Below are 16541 nucleotides of genomic sequence, written 5' to 3' on the forward strand. Positions count from 1 at the left end.
ATGCTTTTGAGCTTATGTTGCATCAGTGGAGCATCTGAGAAAGGCTCTCCCGGACCTCTACCATTCTCTTGAAAAGTTCCTGGAACGTTTTAGTATCATCCCCTATTGTTGATGGTGCAGGCATTATCGCGTCATCAAGTGACGTGGTTGAAGTGTGTGCGGGTGGAGAGGAGGGTGGACTGTGTTCCTCCCCCATAACATCTCCATCCTGCTTGTCTGTGCCTGAGCTGTAACACTCTGTGGACTGTATGGTTGGTGCCTGGGACCTTGGTGTCACGGGTAGATATTGTTGTGTGGAATGTTGTCTGTAGCAAGCCCAAAGATCCCTATATGGCCAGTTGGGCATGACCAGTGGTGGCATCCACTGTGGTGGCTACCATTGCTGAGTCTGTTGCAGAGGCTTATGAGGATAATGCCTTGGCGTGTGAGGTGGTTTATGTATGTCCTCCTCATCATTGCTAAAGCTTGCTGCTATAGAACTGACTGGAGTGGCTGAGAGAGAGCCCCGCAATGTGTTAGGATTACGGTCGGTACCGGACAGGGGAGTCCCCAGTACCGAGTGAACTGTCAGTTCAGCTGCTGTTGTGAACTGAGGCATCGGGAGCGGAACAAGTGGTATAGAAGGGCAGGAGGCGTTAATAGTGGCACTAACAGAGAGAGAAGCCATTCTGACCAAGCTGTCGGTACCAGCGGTGCCATGTCAGGTATTGTGCTCTGGCTGGGTGCTGTGTGTGAGCGCTGTTTGTTTCACACCTCGGGTGTTGACACTGTTTTTTCTGCTGGTGCTGACTTGGAAGCTTTGCTGTTTGCTCCTGTCAGAGCTTTGTCTGACGCACGGCGTGTGTGCTTGGGATCTCGGCCACTCTCCTTACCGGTCCCTTTAGATTGCTGCTTGTCTGACCCCTTTGCCTGGGGTGGAGCTGCAGCATTAGCCTGGGCTGATCGCTTCCTTGATGGCGACTCAGTCCCAGAGGAGTAGGAACTTTTCGTAAAGCTACTCTTCTTCCGTTTCTTTTGGCTCGACCCCATGGGAGCCGCTCTTTCCGACCCCGTCCCAAGGATCTTTGTCTGAGAGGGGTGGATTGATCAGAATCAGTGGGTGGTCTTGAGCCGTTCTCTATTTGGACATTTTTAATTGAAGCTTCCTCACCCTTTAGATAGTGTGGAAAGTTGTTTGATGCGTGATGATGCCCGAGACTATGGAGGGACTGATTGTGGCCGTCAGAAATTGAGATGGAAAGTTTGCAGGTGGTACACCTTTTGAATCTCCAGCACGTCCCGGAGGATCTGCAGTAGCGCACAACAGTTAAGCACTGCTACCTGAGTGAGGCGATCGCCGCTTCTCTGTCTCTCTTTTTGTTGTTGTTGTTGAAAGTTTAAGAATCTAACAATCACTATCCCTAAGAATATAACAATAACTGAACTTATCTAAAGATAACTATATACAAAGAAGACGGTCTTAAGTAAGGTGAAGGAGAGACTGCTGAACTGTGACCACAGCCGGTAGAGGTAGTGAAGGAACTGAGATGGGGGGGCTGGCCACCCATGCACAGTAGCCTCCTCAGGACACACACACAGGCTTCCCTGCATGCGTTGCCGGCCTGGGTACTGCTGTCACAAATCTCCAGCTTTGAGCCCAGCGGCACTGAAGCAACTAAGGTGGAGAACCCATGGGGACACTCCTCGAAGAAGAAACTGGTGCCGCATCAGGTGTCACTGTGATGAGGACTGAGGCGCCTGTTAACATGGTTGGCGCCGCACTCTCATGCTTCGTCGGCAAGATTATATCAATGCCGAATGGTGCCACAGCTAATGAGGCAGGCAACTTGAAGCCTGATGCCTCAGAGCGCAATTTAGCGTATGCCCGCTATTTATCTGCGCTGGGGATTCCGAAGACGCTCACAGTGTCATATGTGCTAGAGCACGGTGCCGCCGCTGCCCTTCGCACCTGCCGTGAGGGAGACAGCTGTTTCAGTGCCATAGCTCCTTGAGGTAATGAGGAGGCTCACTTTTTGGCGGGCTTTTTGGTTCCACACTGTATATGTTCCTTGGGCTGTTGGCCTAGGACAGAAGCTGGTCTAAGAGAGTTTTCAAGTAAAAATAGCTTGAGGCGGAGGTCTTTCTGCGCCTGTGATTTTAACTTGCACAATGAGGACATTTTGGGGAGTTATGCTGCTCTCCGAGGCAGCGGACACATTGTGAATGACCATCTGATATCGGGATAGGCTCTTTACACGATGTCCAGCGCTTAAACCCCAGTGAGCCAGGCATGTCTGTGAAAGCAGTCATAAACTGCAGGAAGGAGTTAACTAGGAGAAACCCCCTAAATTAATCTAGGGGGGTTTTTAGGTTTTTTTGTTAAACTAACTACCTAACTAATTAACAAATAAGTAATTAACTACTACAATATAATTAACTGGTTTTAAAGACATATAATCATGAAGACACAAAGAAGCTAAGGAGCACTGCTGAGTCCATCTGTAGCCAGAGACAGTAGAGAAGGAACTGAGGGGGAAGAAGGGGCTCGCGCATGCATGATGCCTGCAACCTAACAGTGCATGGCTGCCAGTGCACGGCCAGAGGGACACTGCTATCAAATCTCCACTCTGATGCTTGGCGATGGTACACCAACCTAATGTGGAGCACCCACAGGGACATCTCTTGAAGAAGAAGCAGGAGTTATCATTTTGAAATAACTGGCTTGGTAGTGCAGATGCTCTGCTTGTTATTTCCAAATAAGGGGAATTATTTTGAAATAACTGCCCAGTGTAGACATGCCTTCAGACTGCTATCTTTATTTTCATTTAGAAAATAGAAAAAGGTTTTTGTTTTTAAAGGTTTAAAACTGTAAAACGGCTCCTGGAACTTCGCTAAGGTATTGGAAAACAACTTTCTTTCCTCCCACCAAAGCATACTTTTGGAAGATTAATGACTATGTTTAGGATAAGAATCAATAAGAACAACATATAGGAGATTATTAATTATTACACTGTTCTTGGTACCTTATCTTCATTAAAATTAAGAAAAAACAGGTTAACTGAAAAATGTTCCCAACCTGCAAATTTTGTTGAACAGGAGACAATCCCAGTAGTTTTTCCTGCTGTGTTGCTCCTAAAGATTGCTGCATGATTTTACTTCCAGAATCTTGTCCTGTAAAAGTACACATTAAAAGGATTCTATTACTCATTGCTCTTAAAACAATAATACAAAGTAAAAAAAAATCAAATATCGTAAGCATCATCCCAGAAGACATTTTTTTTAAAGATAAACTGAATCATTTTATTAATAGTTCACCAAAATTTTAAACTCAAGACTCTGCAGCAGCACTATAAACATTTGTGAATGAGTGACCAGATCTCACACTGTTACAAATTCAGATGGGTAGTCTCCCATCTGACTGTCCTGCTGTACAATTTAGAGGAATTCCTTTAGTCCAACTCACCCATCACAAATGTAACACAAATAGTATTGCTACACTTTGTACAGAAACAAGGTGTATAACATGCACATTCATTGTAATGTCTTAAATAAAATTTGAACTAGAAGTCTATTGACATTTCATAGGAACTTTACATTTGTAATCAGAATACTACCATTTCAAGAACCTACTTAATATATTCTTATGTTCAGTGCATCACACTAACTGGAAACTGATATTTACATTTTCTTTATAAAACAATAATTGTTGATTAGCTTCCAAGACAACCTGTGCCAGTAAAGATAAAATGGGAAGTAATTTGAGTGGTTACTACACAAGGCTGACTGGAAGTCTGAAAGACATAACTCGAATTTATAATTCTCACTTCCTACATGAAAGGAGCTTAAATACAGCACACTGATGACACACTTGGATTGTGGAAAAAGATTTTTGATTGCTCATTGCACAAGTACATCTTTGTCTATGATTCTAGCAAACAAAATTAGACAATTACTAACAATCTTTGTTAGGAACAGACCATATGACCAACTGCTAAAGATGAAGTCTGTGGGCTTGGTACTGTTGTTCCTCAAATGGAGGGAGGGGAAACATAATAATCTTTAGGATCCCCTATCACCACAGATCATCTGTCAACACCTGACATAACAAAGGAGAATCCACTTCAGTTGTCACAGGGATTGGTGAAACCATCATGAAAAGACTTTATCTGACCTGGCAATGTGTTACTCAGAAGACCTGTTAGCTGGGGTTGTCTCAAGCTATCCTGTGACTTCGATGCAGAAACTGGTGAGGACTGGTTCATAACTTTTTTCTGAGCCTGTGAACATGCAATAGGGAGATAAAGGTTAGTGTGAACATTTTAACAGACCTAGTAACAATGCAAAAAAGAAACCTACAACTTAGCTCAACGCTTTCCCCCGATTATTAAAAAAAAAAAAAACATAACTAAGCTTTCACTACATACTCACTTATTCTGAGGAGATTTCTTACTAAGTTATATTTTCTCTATATAGGCCACTTTCATTCAAAGAACTCTCCCTCCAAATCTAAGTCTTCTAAAGCAGTTCATCATCTTAAAGGTTAACTGTGGCATGATAGCAGTAAGTCTAGTTTTACTTTTCTTAGTACCAACACAATTACCCCCACAGCTAGAAATTTTGAGAGAGAAAGAGAGAGAAACACGGTTATTTAAAAAATTAAATCTCAGATGAGCGGGCACACATAGCAACTAATAGTTGTGATGTGATATTTTAATGAAATTTGGATTCCCAAACATGAAAAATAATCCTGTGGTGCTGACTGGTTGGAAATTAATTATTTTCCTATACTACCTTCTCCTCTATACTTTGTGCTCTGACATATAATAATACTACTAGGACTAGGAATGACCAAATGAAATTAATAGGTATCAGGTTTAAAACAAAAAAAGCAAAGATTTTCTACACACCACATACAGTCAATCCTTGTCAGAGGATATTGTGAAGGTCAGGATTTTAATAGGATTAAACAAAGGACTAGACAATTCCATGGAGAATAGGTCCGTCAATGGCTATTAGCCAGAATGGGCAGGAATGGTGTCTTTAGCCTGTCAGAAGCTTGGAATAGGTAAAGGCAGCAGCGGACATAGGGCAGGGTGAGCGGGGCAGCTGCCCCGGGCCCCACGCCTCAATAGGCCCCGCGCCAGTGACCGGGCGGACTAGCCTGGCGGGATACCAGGAATTTCCCGGTGGGCTGTCTGCTGAAGGGCCGGCCAGCGGCTGCTGGAGGAGGAAGGGGGGGATTGTGGCAGGGCGCCGCAGCCCTGCATTTTTGAAATTCCCCGGTGCTGACCAGTACGGGCCACGTGGGGCCGAGGGAGCGCATGTGTGGCGGAGACGCCCGGGCGTGGTGTGGCGCAATGCCACAGCCTGGGACTTTAAAACCATGCGGCCCAGCGTTGCACCGCATGGTTCGGCACGTGGCCTGGCGCCTGGAGCCCGGGCCGGAGCCGCCACCACCCTGCACACTGGAAGGCAGAAGGTGGATGGCAGAGGAAGGGGCTTGTGCTGAGGGGACCGGGGGAGGTCAGGAGAAGAAAGAGGAGGAGAGACAAATGCCAGGGGGCCAAGTGGAGACAATGAGGAAAAGGGCAGGAGAGGAGGTGTTAGTGGGAGGGGGGACAGGGTGATGCTGGGAGAGGAGAAGGTAAGGGCATTGGAGGCTAAAGGAGGGAGGGAGAGGTGCTGGGAGAAGGCTTGAAAGGAGGGGTGGGCGTGAGGAAGGCGGGGATGGAGCAAGGCATGTGTGATGGCACAGGGGCATGAGGGGAATGGGGGCAGAGGGTGGTGAGGGGGTGGGCATCAGGGAAAAAGAGGGCAAAGGGCGCAGGGGCAGTGAGGGAAGGGGGAGGCACCAGGAGGGTACAGAGGTAAGGGAAGGTGCAGGTGCCAGGGGATTCTGGGGGTGAAGCAGAAGGGCAGACACCTGCAGGGGAGGGACCAGCACCAGGAGGAGAGAGGCAGGGCAGGTGTGTAGAGGGAGGTGTTAGGAGAGGGGATAAGGAGAGGGTAGCTCACATAATCAATGCGGGGCTACTGGAGGAAAGGGCATAGGGGGGACCCCTTTTTTGTTTTTTCTCCAAAGGGGGGCCACCACGATATTGTGCTGCTCTGGGCCCCGCAAAACTCTCATCCGCCCCTGGGTAAAGGGGATGGATCACTTGATTATTACCTGTTCTGTTCATTGCCTCTATGACACGTGGCATTGGCCACTGTCATAAGACAGGATACTGGGCTAAAAGGAGCTTTCTTGTGTTCTAACGCACAGTGCCATGTAGTCCTCAAAAACACACCGATTACTGATGTATAACATTTCCTGTGTAATTACCTGGCTCTTTTATTTGTCCTATCAACAAACAGAACTGGCAGCATTAGAATGCTGAAATGTTATGGGAGGCCCTTCCACAGCTAAGGAAGGAAATCTCCAACACTACTGTACAATATCCCCATAAAAAAAAAAAGACTATCCAGCCCTACCCAGCATAATAAGTGCCTTCAGTACTAGCTCTATAAACGCCACTGTCCTAAATATACAAATTTGAAGAGTTGCATGAGAGTACAACACTAAGGAAGATGACATTGTATAGAAAGTTATCCTTTGTGCGATAGCTAAGTAACTACTTTTTTCCTCTTGGAAGTGGTACCTGCATGTTCTTAACTTGTGAGGGTCTCACAAGCTGTTCAAGGTTTCTGGTCCTCAGAATGGTACATACCCTAACACAAATAATCAATTAAAATATAATTTAACAGAAAAATAAGAGTAGCTTGAAATTAAAAATATGGCTGAGGGCATTGAAAAAAAGCTAGAGCTAATCATAGACAAGAACTGGAATAGGTGGGACTACAGAATTTATGACCCAGAATTTTCAGTGCTAACAGGAGAGTGTTTTTGGGTGGCTCCAATGGACAAAGCTTTTCCAAATTCACAGAGTTTTCATCTGACAAGTGGGAAAGTATAGAGGCCACCTCAAAAAAGAACAGGTATGCAGGTCTGCACACAATCAGCACACAAAATGTAAAAACTCTGACTCAGAAAAAATCTGGTCCCCTTGACAACACATCTTTATATTTTTTTTAAAAGCTATTAAAAAAAGTTTCATCCTTTTTTTAGCAAGTTTTTTTCCTTTGGAAAAAAATTAAGCAATGCTCCTCACAAAGAACAGTGAACAAGAGATAACACAAGTGTATAAGGAAACAGTTACCTTACGTCACCATTTTACCATAACTGTAAGCTGATTTCAGAACTAGTGTAAATTCCCACTGTTGATCAAATGAGACTATTCATTCACTTATTGCCCCCACACCACAAATCAATCCAGCTTAATTCCCCATCCCAAAACACATATGCAGTTTCTGATTCATAGTTGCATAGAATATCACTATTTTAATTTTATTTATCTCTTACAGAAGATGGCATTTATAAGGCTTTTCTTTCACAACTGGTAAGAGATTTTTTCTCTCTAAAGAGCTCCATGAAATTAAGCTCTTTGTGACTCTTTCAATCATCTACACAACGAGTGTAGACAACTCTCTGCCCCAACTTCAAAATTGAAAATCCAAACTGATTAAGACATTAAAAACCATACTGAACAGAGTACTAAATAAAGAATGTTGTAGGGAATAATTCTATGCTGGCAGGGAAATGGCTTAGAGCATCTTTTCAATTTCCAATTTCTGTGGACCAAATGCTGTGAGGCTCTTAGGCATGCATAATTCTCACTGAAGTCAAAATGACAGTCAGGTATTTAGCACATGCCAGAGTTTTGCCTTATGACTCTAAGGGTATGTCTACACAGCAAAGTTATTTCAGGATACCAGAGGTATCCTGAAATAGCTACACCCACATCTTTTTAACATGTTCGCTATTTCAAAATATAGCGCTTGCACTATTTCGCCATCTCTGTAAACCTCATTCTATGAGGAGTAAGGGATGGCTCGAAATAGTGCTTTATTTTGAAATTTGGTGCTGTGTAGACATCGCCAAATGACGAAATAATCGATTTCAAAATAGACTCAAAATAAGCTACGCAATTTGCATAGCGCAAACTGCGTATCTTATTTCAAGTTTTGGGTACTGTGTAGACATACCCTAACAGTGCAATTTTCAAAATGCAAAGTTGGCACAGTTAAAACTCTGATTTCATGGGAAGCAGAAATAGGCCCATGGTGAACACCTTTGAAAATCCCACTACTAATCAACAAAGCAAGACTATCTAAATTAATGGGAATGATAGATTCCCTCAACATCAAGAAACATTCAAAAATGTTTTTAGATTACGTTGTTGCAGCATTAGATATTTTCTCAGTAGATCAACAATATCTGTTTGTAAAACAATTAATGAAAGCGTAGTAATATGAGAATATTTAAAGGTATTAAAAAAACACTACCAATTAATGTCCTCCCACACCACAGAAAAAGGGAATGCTTTAGAAACATTTTGTGCAGTTTAGTTGGTACTTAAAAGGTATTCATACCTGAGCATAAGTGAACTGTTGTTGTGTTACTCCTACTCCTGTGTGGCTGAAAGTGCTGATAGATTTAGAAGAGGAAACTGGAAGACGATGTGATACACTCACTGAAACCTGTGTTCTGTTCTGCTGTGTAGGTTGATCTCCAGTAAAATTTCCTCCTGTTGCAATAGACTGAACTGGTGGCCCCAGGCTATGTATTGTGCCAGAAGAACTTACAACAGTAAACCGATTAGATGCTGATATATTTGAGACTGTAGATTGTCCAGGTGACATTGTAGTAAAACCGGATCTACCTTGAGAAACATTACTTTGACTAGGTGATAAATGCAACACTGTTGGTGATGCCTGTTGTAATGGCACCTGTCCACCAACAATTTGAGAAGTTCCATGATTTACTATAACTTGGCTTCCAGGAGCTGTGAATGTCTGTCCTGAAACTAACTGAACAGCTGTATTCTGATTATTCAGCATCTGTCCTGAATATGAATGGTTGGCCCTGAGCATGTTTGTAGAGTTCCTGTTCAGCATAACATGCTCAGCAGATACTTGGCTAGAAACTAGCTGGGAAGGTTGAGTCTGAAGAAGTTGTCCATTTATGGTCTGGACATGATGAACTGAATTAGAATTGACAGAGAGACTTGTAGGTATGAGAAACTGGTTTTGAGATGCATGAGGCTGTCCCATAGGAGAATGGATAACAATACTACCACCAGCATTACTAACTGTTTGAGGAGTAACTGATTTTCTTGGGTTTTGTTGATTAACAATATTAACAGACATATGAGGACTAACTACTGAATTCTGAGGTGAATTTGCTGAAGCAAAAGGAATCCCTTGTTGTACATGATGCTGCTGTATACCTAAGTTATTCACATTGTAAGCTGTTTGCTGAGCCATCTGAATAGGCTTTGGTTGAATATTAATTGGAACTTTATTAGAATTTGGTGCTAGGCCCCTCTGAATAATGATATTATGGACTGGTAAAGATGTCTGAAAATTTGTGCTATTAAATGGGACTGTTACGGGTTGTGCTACTGGACTTGTATTTGAGTTACTAAACAATGAGTTACCATTAGGAGTCTGTCTATGAACCAAGAGTCCGCTGCTCATGTTTGCAGGTGCTTGCTGTCCACTGCCTTTCAGTATAATCTGAGATCCATCAAGATTGTTAATAGTCATCATGGAAGGTTGATTACTAAATGAACCAATTAACTGTATCTGCCCCGAACCACTAATTTGACTACTATTAGACAAATGCTGGCTGGGAACACTAATTCCCACGTGTTGCATAAAGCCATGTTGCACACCAACTGTATTGCTTGCAAAAGATGCTCCAACTGGTTGCTGTACCACTTGAGTAACTCCTATAGGTTGCAGCGTCTGACCTGAGTAATTAGAAACATTAGAAGCCTGAGTATAGGATGCTGATGAAGAAGGATGAAGCTGGGCTTGTGCAAACTGTTGGCTAGAACTTATACTGGCATCCAGATATGCCTCCTCTGCCAAAGTCTGTTCAGTAATATTGGCCTCCTGTAAGGACTTCTGAAGAATATCAAAAGGCTGATCCTCACTGAGATCAGGTAAAGGAGAAGATTCAAGTTCATCTTCAAGAAACTGAAGGCTACTTGACAGTTGTAGTCCATCACTAGGCCCCTCTCCAAGCTGATTGCTTACACCTTTGATGGATGATTTAGGATCAGTGTTCTAAAACAAACAAACAAAATTACATTGCATTTTTTAAATAATGTAAGATACAAACTATTTACAATTAAAATTTTTCCTGCAAAAAATAATGCCCCTCTATAATACCATATCTTTGTAGCTAAATATGAAGAGTAATGTTCAACCCATGCACAGGGCCAACACAAGGCTCTTGAACCACTTATGCCCTCAAAACAGACTGCTGGAGTAGCATTGCTAAGATGCAAAATTCAGATCTCAACCCAGTGAAAGCCAAGATGTTTTCCAAAACCCAATTCCGTTTTTACCCATGATAAATGCAAGGTATGGGTCTGAAATTCAGAGCCAGGTTTTGATTCTGAACTTAGCTTCAGCTCTCAAGAATAGGGAGGTTTTGGCTTTTGAAGTCTCATAGTGAAAATTGCTGCACAAGACAATTGACATATTAGAAAACCCACGTTCTACATTTGCTTTACTTCCCTTTCTTTCACTGCCATACTACTCCATGAGTATACATTTATTTTATTTTATTCAATTTAGGTTTGTGTCTGCCTTTTACTGAATCTAGCTTATTTTATTAAAGCATTTCTCTCATTTTGAAATACTATGGGTTATGTCTTCCTATTTTATTAAAGATTTCCAAAAAAGTAACAGAAACCTTTCAGTTTCACCTGTAAAATTATAATATACCATACATGCATGAAAATACAAGGATTACATCTGCCACAAATACTTTATCAGCATCTCAGAAATATAAAAAATTTAGAAGCCAGATTCTCTGTTGTGTCCACCTTCTACTAAGAACAGCAGAAGGGGGGATAGTTGGTACCTGGTTGTATCTCGATTCTCTGGCTACATAAGAGCAGCAGGGGGTCTGCTCCAATATGTGCCAGCTGACTACACTCCCCAAGGGACAATCCATCACCTGGAAACTGTGCTCTGGCCACTCCTTGACCTGTGCATCAGGGGCTGCAGGAGTCCATGTGTGGAGAGTTCAGGTCATTGTGGAGCACTGCACCCTAAGAAAAGGCAGTGATCGTAGCTGAGGGTATATGAAAATCTTAAAATAGGGCAGGATAAGAGACATGGGCTAACATAAAAACAAATGGCTATAAAATGGCTTTGAACAAATTCAGGTTGGAGATCAGAAGACTGTTTCTAACAATCAGAGGAATGAGGTTCAGGATCTGCCTTTCAATAGGAGCTCTAATAACTTAATTAGAGATTAATCAATTTATGAGTGGGATGTTTAACATCACTGCTTGTGATGGTGTGGGATATTCTTAAAATCTCACACATCTGCTGTCACCTGGAAGGGTCATGATGGAATTTCCCCCTCAATGTATTCTTGTGTTGGTTTAGCTGTTCTGATGTTTATTGTGGTTTTTTTGTTTTGATTTTTGTCTCCTTTGAAGCATCATAAGTGGCCATGGCTGGAGTTGGGACCCTGGATGAGGCTCTGGATGGCACTGAGAATTCTCTCTCTCAGGTACTTGGCTCTCACACACAGAGTCTGATTGCCCTATGTGGATTCAGAAGGGAATTTTCCCCCTGTCAAACCAGCATTGATCTTTGGGATTTTTTACCATCCTCTGGCTTGGGGTGAAGGTCCCTAATCTTGATCATCTGGGTGTATCTCAATATCCTGCTACTGAAGGGTCCTTTGGTACTGGTACCCCTCAGTCCTTTCTATTTTCTGATGATGGTTTATAACAGTTCAGTTTCCTGTAACTCCTGAACTAATTTTAATTGTTGGGCTTAGTGTGCATGCATTGGCGGCTTGTGATACACACATCAGAATAGATATTGATATGATGGGTGGCTCCTGGCCTGAAATCCTATTACTCTAAATGGGAGTGAGGGAAGAATGAAGGATACTGACCCAAGAACCTACAACCCAAAGCCCTCTGCTCCAGCTCCCACTGCCCTCCTGACTAAGCACACATCACAGGCATCTCAGGCAATAGCAGGGTCTCCTGCTTCTCCCAAAGCACCATAAGAATCGCTCCTCCCCCCTGCAAACAATCCCATTCTCCTCAGTAACATCCACCTTCCCCACAGTCTCCCATCTCCCCTTAAAACCCTATTTTCTATGGGCTCCTCCTAATCCCCCATTTCAGATGTGCCCAAAATAGGCTTTTGTCTCCTCTCCTACCCACTCCTGCTGATCAGCAGGACCTAAGGGAGAAATAAGTGACTGTCACAGGAAAGAAATATCACAAATTGCCCACTTTTTCCAGGAGAACCTTCATGCTTTCCCTCTGACATGTGGCAAGTGTTCCTAGTGAAAATCCACAAAGCCACTGCTTTCCTCTTCTTCAGGTGCTTCCTAAAATCTCACTTCTACCATGATGCTCACAGGAATCTGCTGTCTAATAATGGCTAGACAGGTGGCAAATCATGATCACTGTTCCTGACTAGATGAAAAAGTGTGAACACCCTAAAATCATTTTCCTGATTTTCATCCAACAAACATGTTTATCTTATCCTCCTGACACATCTTTGTCTTTTAGACTATAAGCTGTTCAGAGCAGGGAAAAATGTCATTCACTTCTTATTTGTCCTGCAATATGTTAATATATAAAACAATAAATAATAAAGGGAGTGGAGGAGGACAGACAATTTGCCTCTGTGTGACAGACTGTGTTACCGTCTGAGGCTGGCATAGCCTCTTTGCACTGGGAACACCATTTGAATCCTGGTGTCCCAGGCATGATGAAATTAACTAGGCAAACTGCCGCACTCGCAGAAATTGACTAGAACGATGTCTTTCTCTCTTTTTTTTTTTTCAAAACTAACTAATTAATTAACAGGAAACTAACTACTGAACAAAGACTAACTATTTTACAATTCTTTCTGACAGGATTTGCTCTGCATATGAGGAGATCACAAAGCTCCGCCAGCAACCTAGGACGGTTGAGAGGAACTGGAGGGGGGGGGGCCAGTCTGCGCTCGTGATCAAAGGCGCAAAAGCCACGCGCTGCAGGGGGCATGTGCAGACTGGACGAAGATGGCTCTGAAATCTTCCAACCAGCGGCGCCGGGATTGACCCGACACCTAGAGTGGAGCACCCATGGGGCCACTCGAAGAAGAAACTGGGTATACAAAAAAGTTATAGGTGCTTTTATGATACAGTAACAGAGCCAGGGTCTAGATATGCTGATTTTATGTCAGTTATTAACAGCCCCATGTTTACAGTATATCAGTCTTTTTTGGCATAATTCACTATGCAAGCTATAAAACTATGTGTAAAGAGCCTTCTTATTTAAGTATGCAGTATAATGTAAGACAAATGCTTCTCTATACAACTTACTGTGTGGAATTTTAAATAAAAAACAAACATTACATCAGTTTCAAATATCATCCATAAATAAATTATTTAAATAGAACTACAATAAGCCAGGGGTGGGGAACCTCAGGCCCAGCTCCCAGCTTGCCTGAATCTGGCCCCCGAAGCTCAGGGTCCCCCTCAGCATTGGGGAGTCTGCTGCAGCCCCCTTTCACCACCTTCCCCCAGGATTGGAGCACATAACATCTACCAGATCGGGCATCCCTAGGCTCTGGTGTGGGAGGGGAATGTGGGGAGTGCCAAGGGTTTTGTGACACGGCATGTTGTACCATGAGATAATGAAAAATGTAGCAAATCATGAACTAGAGATAAGAGCTCATATCTGAGCAGAAGTCAATAATTTCCGCAAATAGCTTACAATAAAAGGGACTATGACTACTAGATAACACTTCAAAGGTATTTAAATCAGTGACACTCATATCTTAGTGATTCATAAGCCAAATTAACTATCAACATTATCCAAAAGAGCCATAGTTATATTAATTCATTGTTTCATTTACTATTTATTATGTAATTCTCATAAAGTATTATTACTTCCTCAACTACAACTGGTTAACATTGTAAAAGTATCTTGACTCATCAATAATTACATCACATGGTGTTTTAATATCTTGTGCCACAAAAGCCACAGAACACACGTTTAAGAGCCTCTGCTGGCATAAAACCCTCCAAAGCCTAATCCTGAGTATCACTGATTTAAACATTTACAATAGTTTAAGTTACTTAATCTTATTGAAGCATTTTATTGAAGCAATCCAAATACTAAAGTTATAACAGAATGTACTTCATTGCTCATTCTTCAGCTATACTGTACATTATTTGCTCATTTAAAGCATGAAACGGGGATTTTAATTTTTAATGAATGATAAAAAGTAAGCCTCTACCCTAAATTCTATCAGGAAATAATGTGAGATAATAGACTAATGCACGCAGAATATCTGAAAAAGTATATAAACCACAAAGTTTCAATTTACTAGTTTACAAAGTTTCAAATAACAAAAACTTACAGTTCATTTACCAGAGTAAACATGGAAAACACACAGCTTTCATTAAATTGTTCTTCTATGGTAACCACAGAGAAAAGAGTCATGCCATCCATTTTTTAAGGACAATTGCCCATAGAAATCAATGCATAAAAGTCAATGTAACATTGCTGGAGGTCAGAATTTTGAATTTCATCATAAAAAGACAATCAAAACCTCAATCTATTCCCTTTAGTTTTATATAGAACACAGAAACCATGATGAAAGCATGTACATACACAAAAATTACACAATTTTTCTTATGAATACTTACATTGGAGTTGGCGAAAATTGAATTAGAATTGGCCGCAGAGTATCCTGCATTAGTCAAGTCTTCATTGCCCTGTTAAGGCACAAATATAATAACATAATATTAAACTAACAGTAAAGCAAACACTGAAGTTCACATTATATTAGAATAGTATAATAAAATACTACTTACAGATTTACTACTAGGTCCATGTAGAAAATAATTCAGTGCCTGTGGATCTCTTTAAAAAAAAAAAGTTATCACTTTAATTACTTACATTTGTTTAAAAAGCATAATTAAGATAAACAATAATAAAAACTCTGAGCCAGATGCTCCATTCACATAATTCAGTGTAGCTCCATGGACTTCAACAAGCTATGCCAATTTATATTAGCTGAGGATCAGTCTTTATTGTTTTCAGTAAACTATGTCAATATGTAAATTTGTATTTTTCACCATATTTTTTAAAAGGGCTTCCTCAAAGACAGGGATTCTTATTACATTTCAAAATTTCAGGAGTTCAAATATTCAATATTACAAAAAATTATAAATCGCACTTTACATGTTTACTTCCATGAAACGGGGATTTTAATTTTTAGGCCACTACTGATTAAACCAGTAGTCACCAACCAGTAGATTGGGATCTACTGGTAGATCTTGGAGCAGGTGATCCTGACTGGTTTGGCCAAGAGACTATAAAGTGCGGACACTTTAGCTGCCCCTTCCCCCATTGCTGCGCACCTCCTGCCCTCTGCCTTGGAGCTGTCTCCTCTAACCCCTGGGAGCCTCCTGCTTGCTGGGGAGGGGAGGGAGAAAAGGGGAACTGATATCAAGGTGCCTCCTCTCCTACTCTGTAGCCTATCCCCACAGAATAGAGAGGGGGCACAACAGGGCTTGGGATGGAGATTGCTGGCTGTTTTGGGGAATAGTTCAGGGCCAGGACAGGGGTGAGCCTGCCTTAGCCCCACTGCACCATCACCCAAGAGCCACCAGAGGTAAGCAGTTCCAGGTCAGAGCCCACATCCTGAAACCATACCCCAGTCATGAACCCCCTCCTGAATCCCAGACCCCTACCCTAACCCCGAGCACTCCAGCATCTAAATGCCTTCCCAGAGTCTGCACCTAGAGCCCTCTCTAGTACCACAACTACCTGCCCCAAGCTCAGTTCAGAGCCTCTCTCGCACTCCAAATCCTTTAGTCCAAGACCAGAGCCTGCACCTCAACCTTCTGCCCCTGCCTGGTGAAAGTGAGGGCTGATGGGAGAGGAAGGGAGGATGGAGTGAGCAGGGCAGGGCCTTGGAAAAGGGAGCACAAAGGAGGCGGGCCAGGGGTATTTGGGTGTGAGTTAGATCTTGGATTGCACTTAAATTCAAAAAGTGATCTCATGCTTAAAAATGCTGGAGACCACTGGATTACACTATCTGTTAGAATAAATACCCAATAGTCTGTAATACAACAGAGTTTGCATTAGATGGACAAACATTGGTATAAGATCAAGAATCATAAGAACTAATATAGGAATAATCTCTTCTAACAATCTATATTTTCTGCAAATTAGGGTCCTGATATAGTGCTATCATATTTAATAAATAAATAAAATTAAATATTTAAGATATTTTCTTGCCAATCTATGGATAAAAAAGAAAAATTGCTCAAGTACAACATTATCTGCTCTTGGGTAACAAGCTACATCTTTTTCAAAGAAGTCAACTATATAACTGACTAAACCTCGGTCATGCAAAACGCAACGCTATCCACAGCCTCAAAAACAACTCTGACATTATACTGTAAT

The 16541-nt window shown here is 42.0% G+C and overlaps 1 protein-coding gene across 2 annotated transcripts in view; it reads right to left on the reverse strand.

Moving 5' to 3' along the window:
• BICRAL (BICRA like chromatin remodeling complex associated protein) overlaps positions 1 to 16541 on the reverse strand; it is a 95003-nt gene that overhangs the window by 27205 nt on the left and 51257 nt on the right. For both annotated transcript variants that reach the window (XM_075925436.1, XM_006122087.3), the window contains exons 3-7: positions 14942 to 14990; positions 14774 to 14842; positions 8452 to 10152; positions 4151 to 4256; positions 3056 to 3150 (exon numbers count right to left, since the gene is read on the reverse strand). In XM_075925436.1, the coding sequence (XP_075781551.1) occupies positions 3056 to 3150; positions 4151 to 4256; positions 8452 to 10152; positions 14774 to 14842; positions 14942 to 14990 (2020 nt within the window). The remainder of the gene's footprint in view (positions 1 to 3055; positions 3151 to 4150; positions 4257 to 8451; positions 10153 to 14773; positions 14843 to 14941; positions 14991 to 16541) is intronic.

This window comes from Pelodiscus sinensis, chromosome 3, assembly GCF_049634645.1.
Source record: "Pelodiscus sinensis isolate JC-2024 chromosome 3, ASM4963464v1, whole genome shotgun sequence".
NCBI classification, from domain to species: Eukaryota; Metazoa; Chordata; order Testudines; family Trionychidae; genus Pelodiscus; species Pelodiscus sinensis.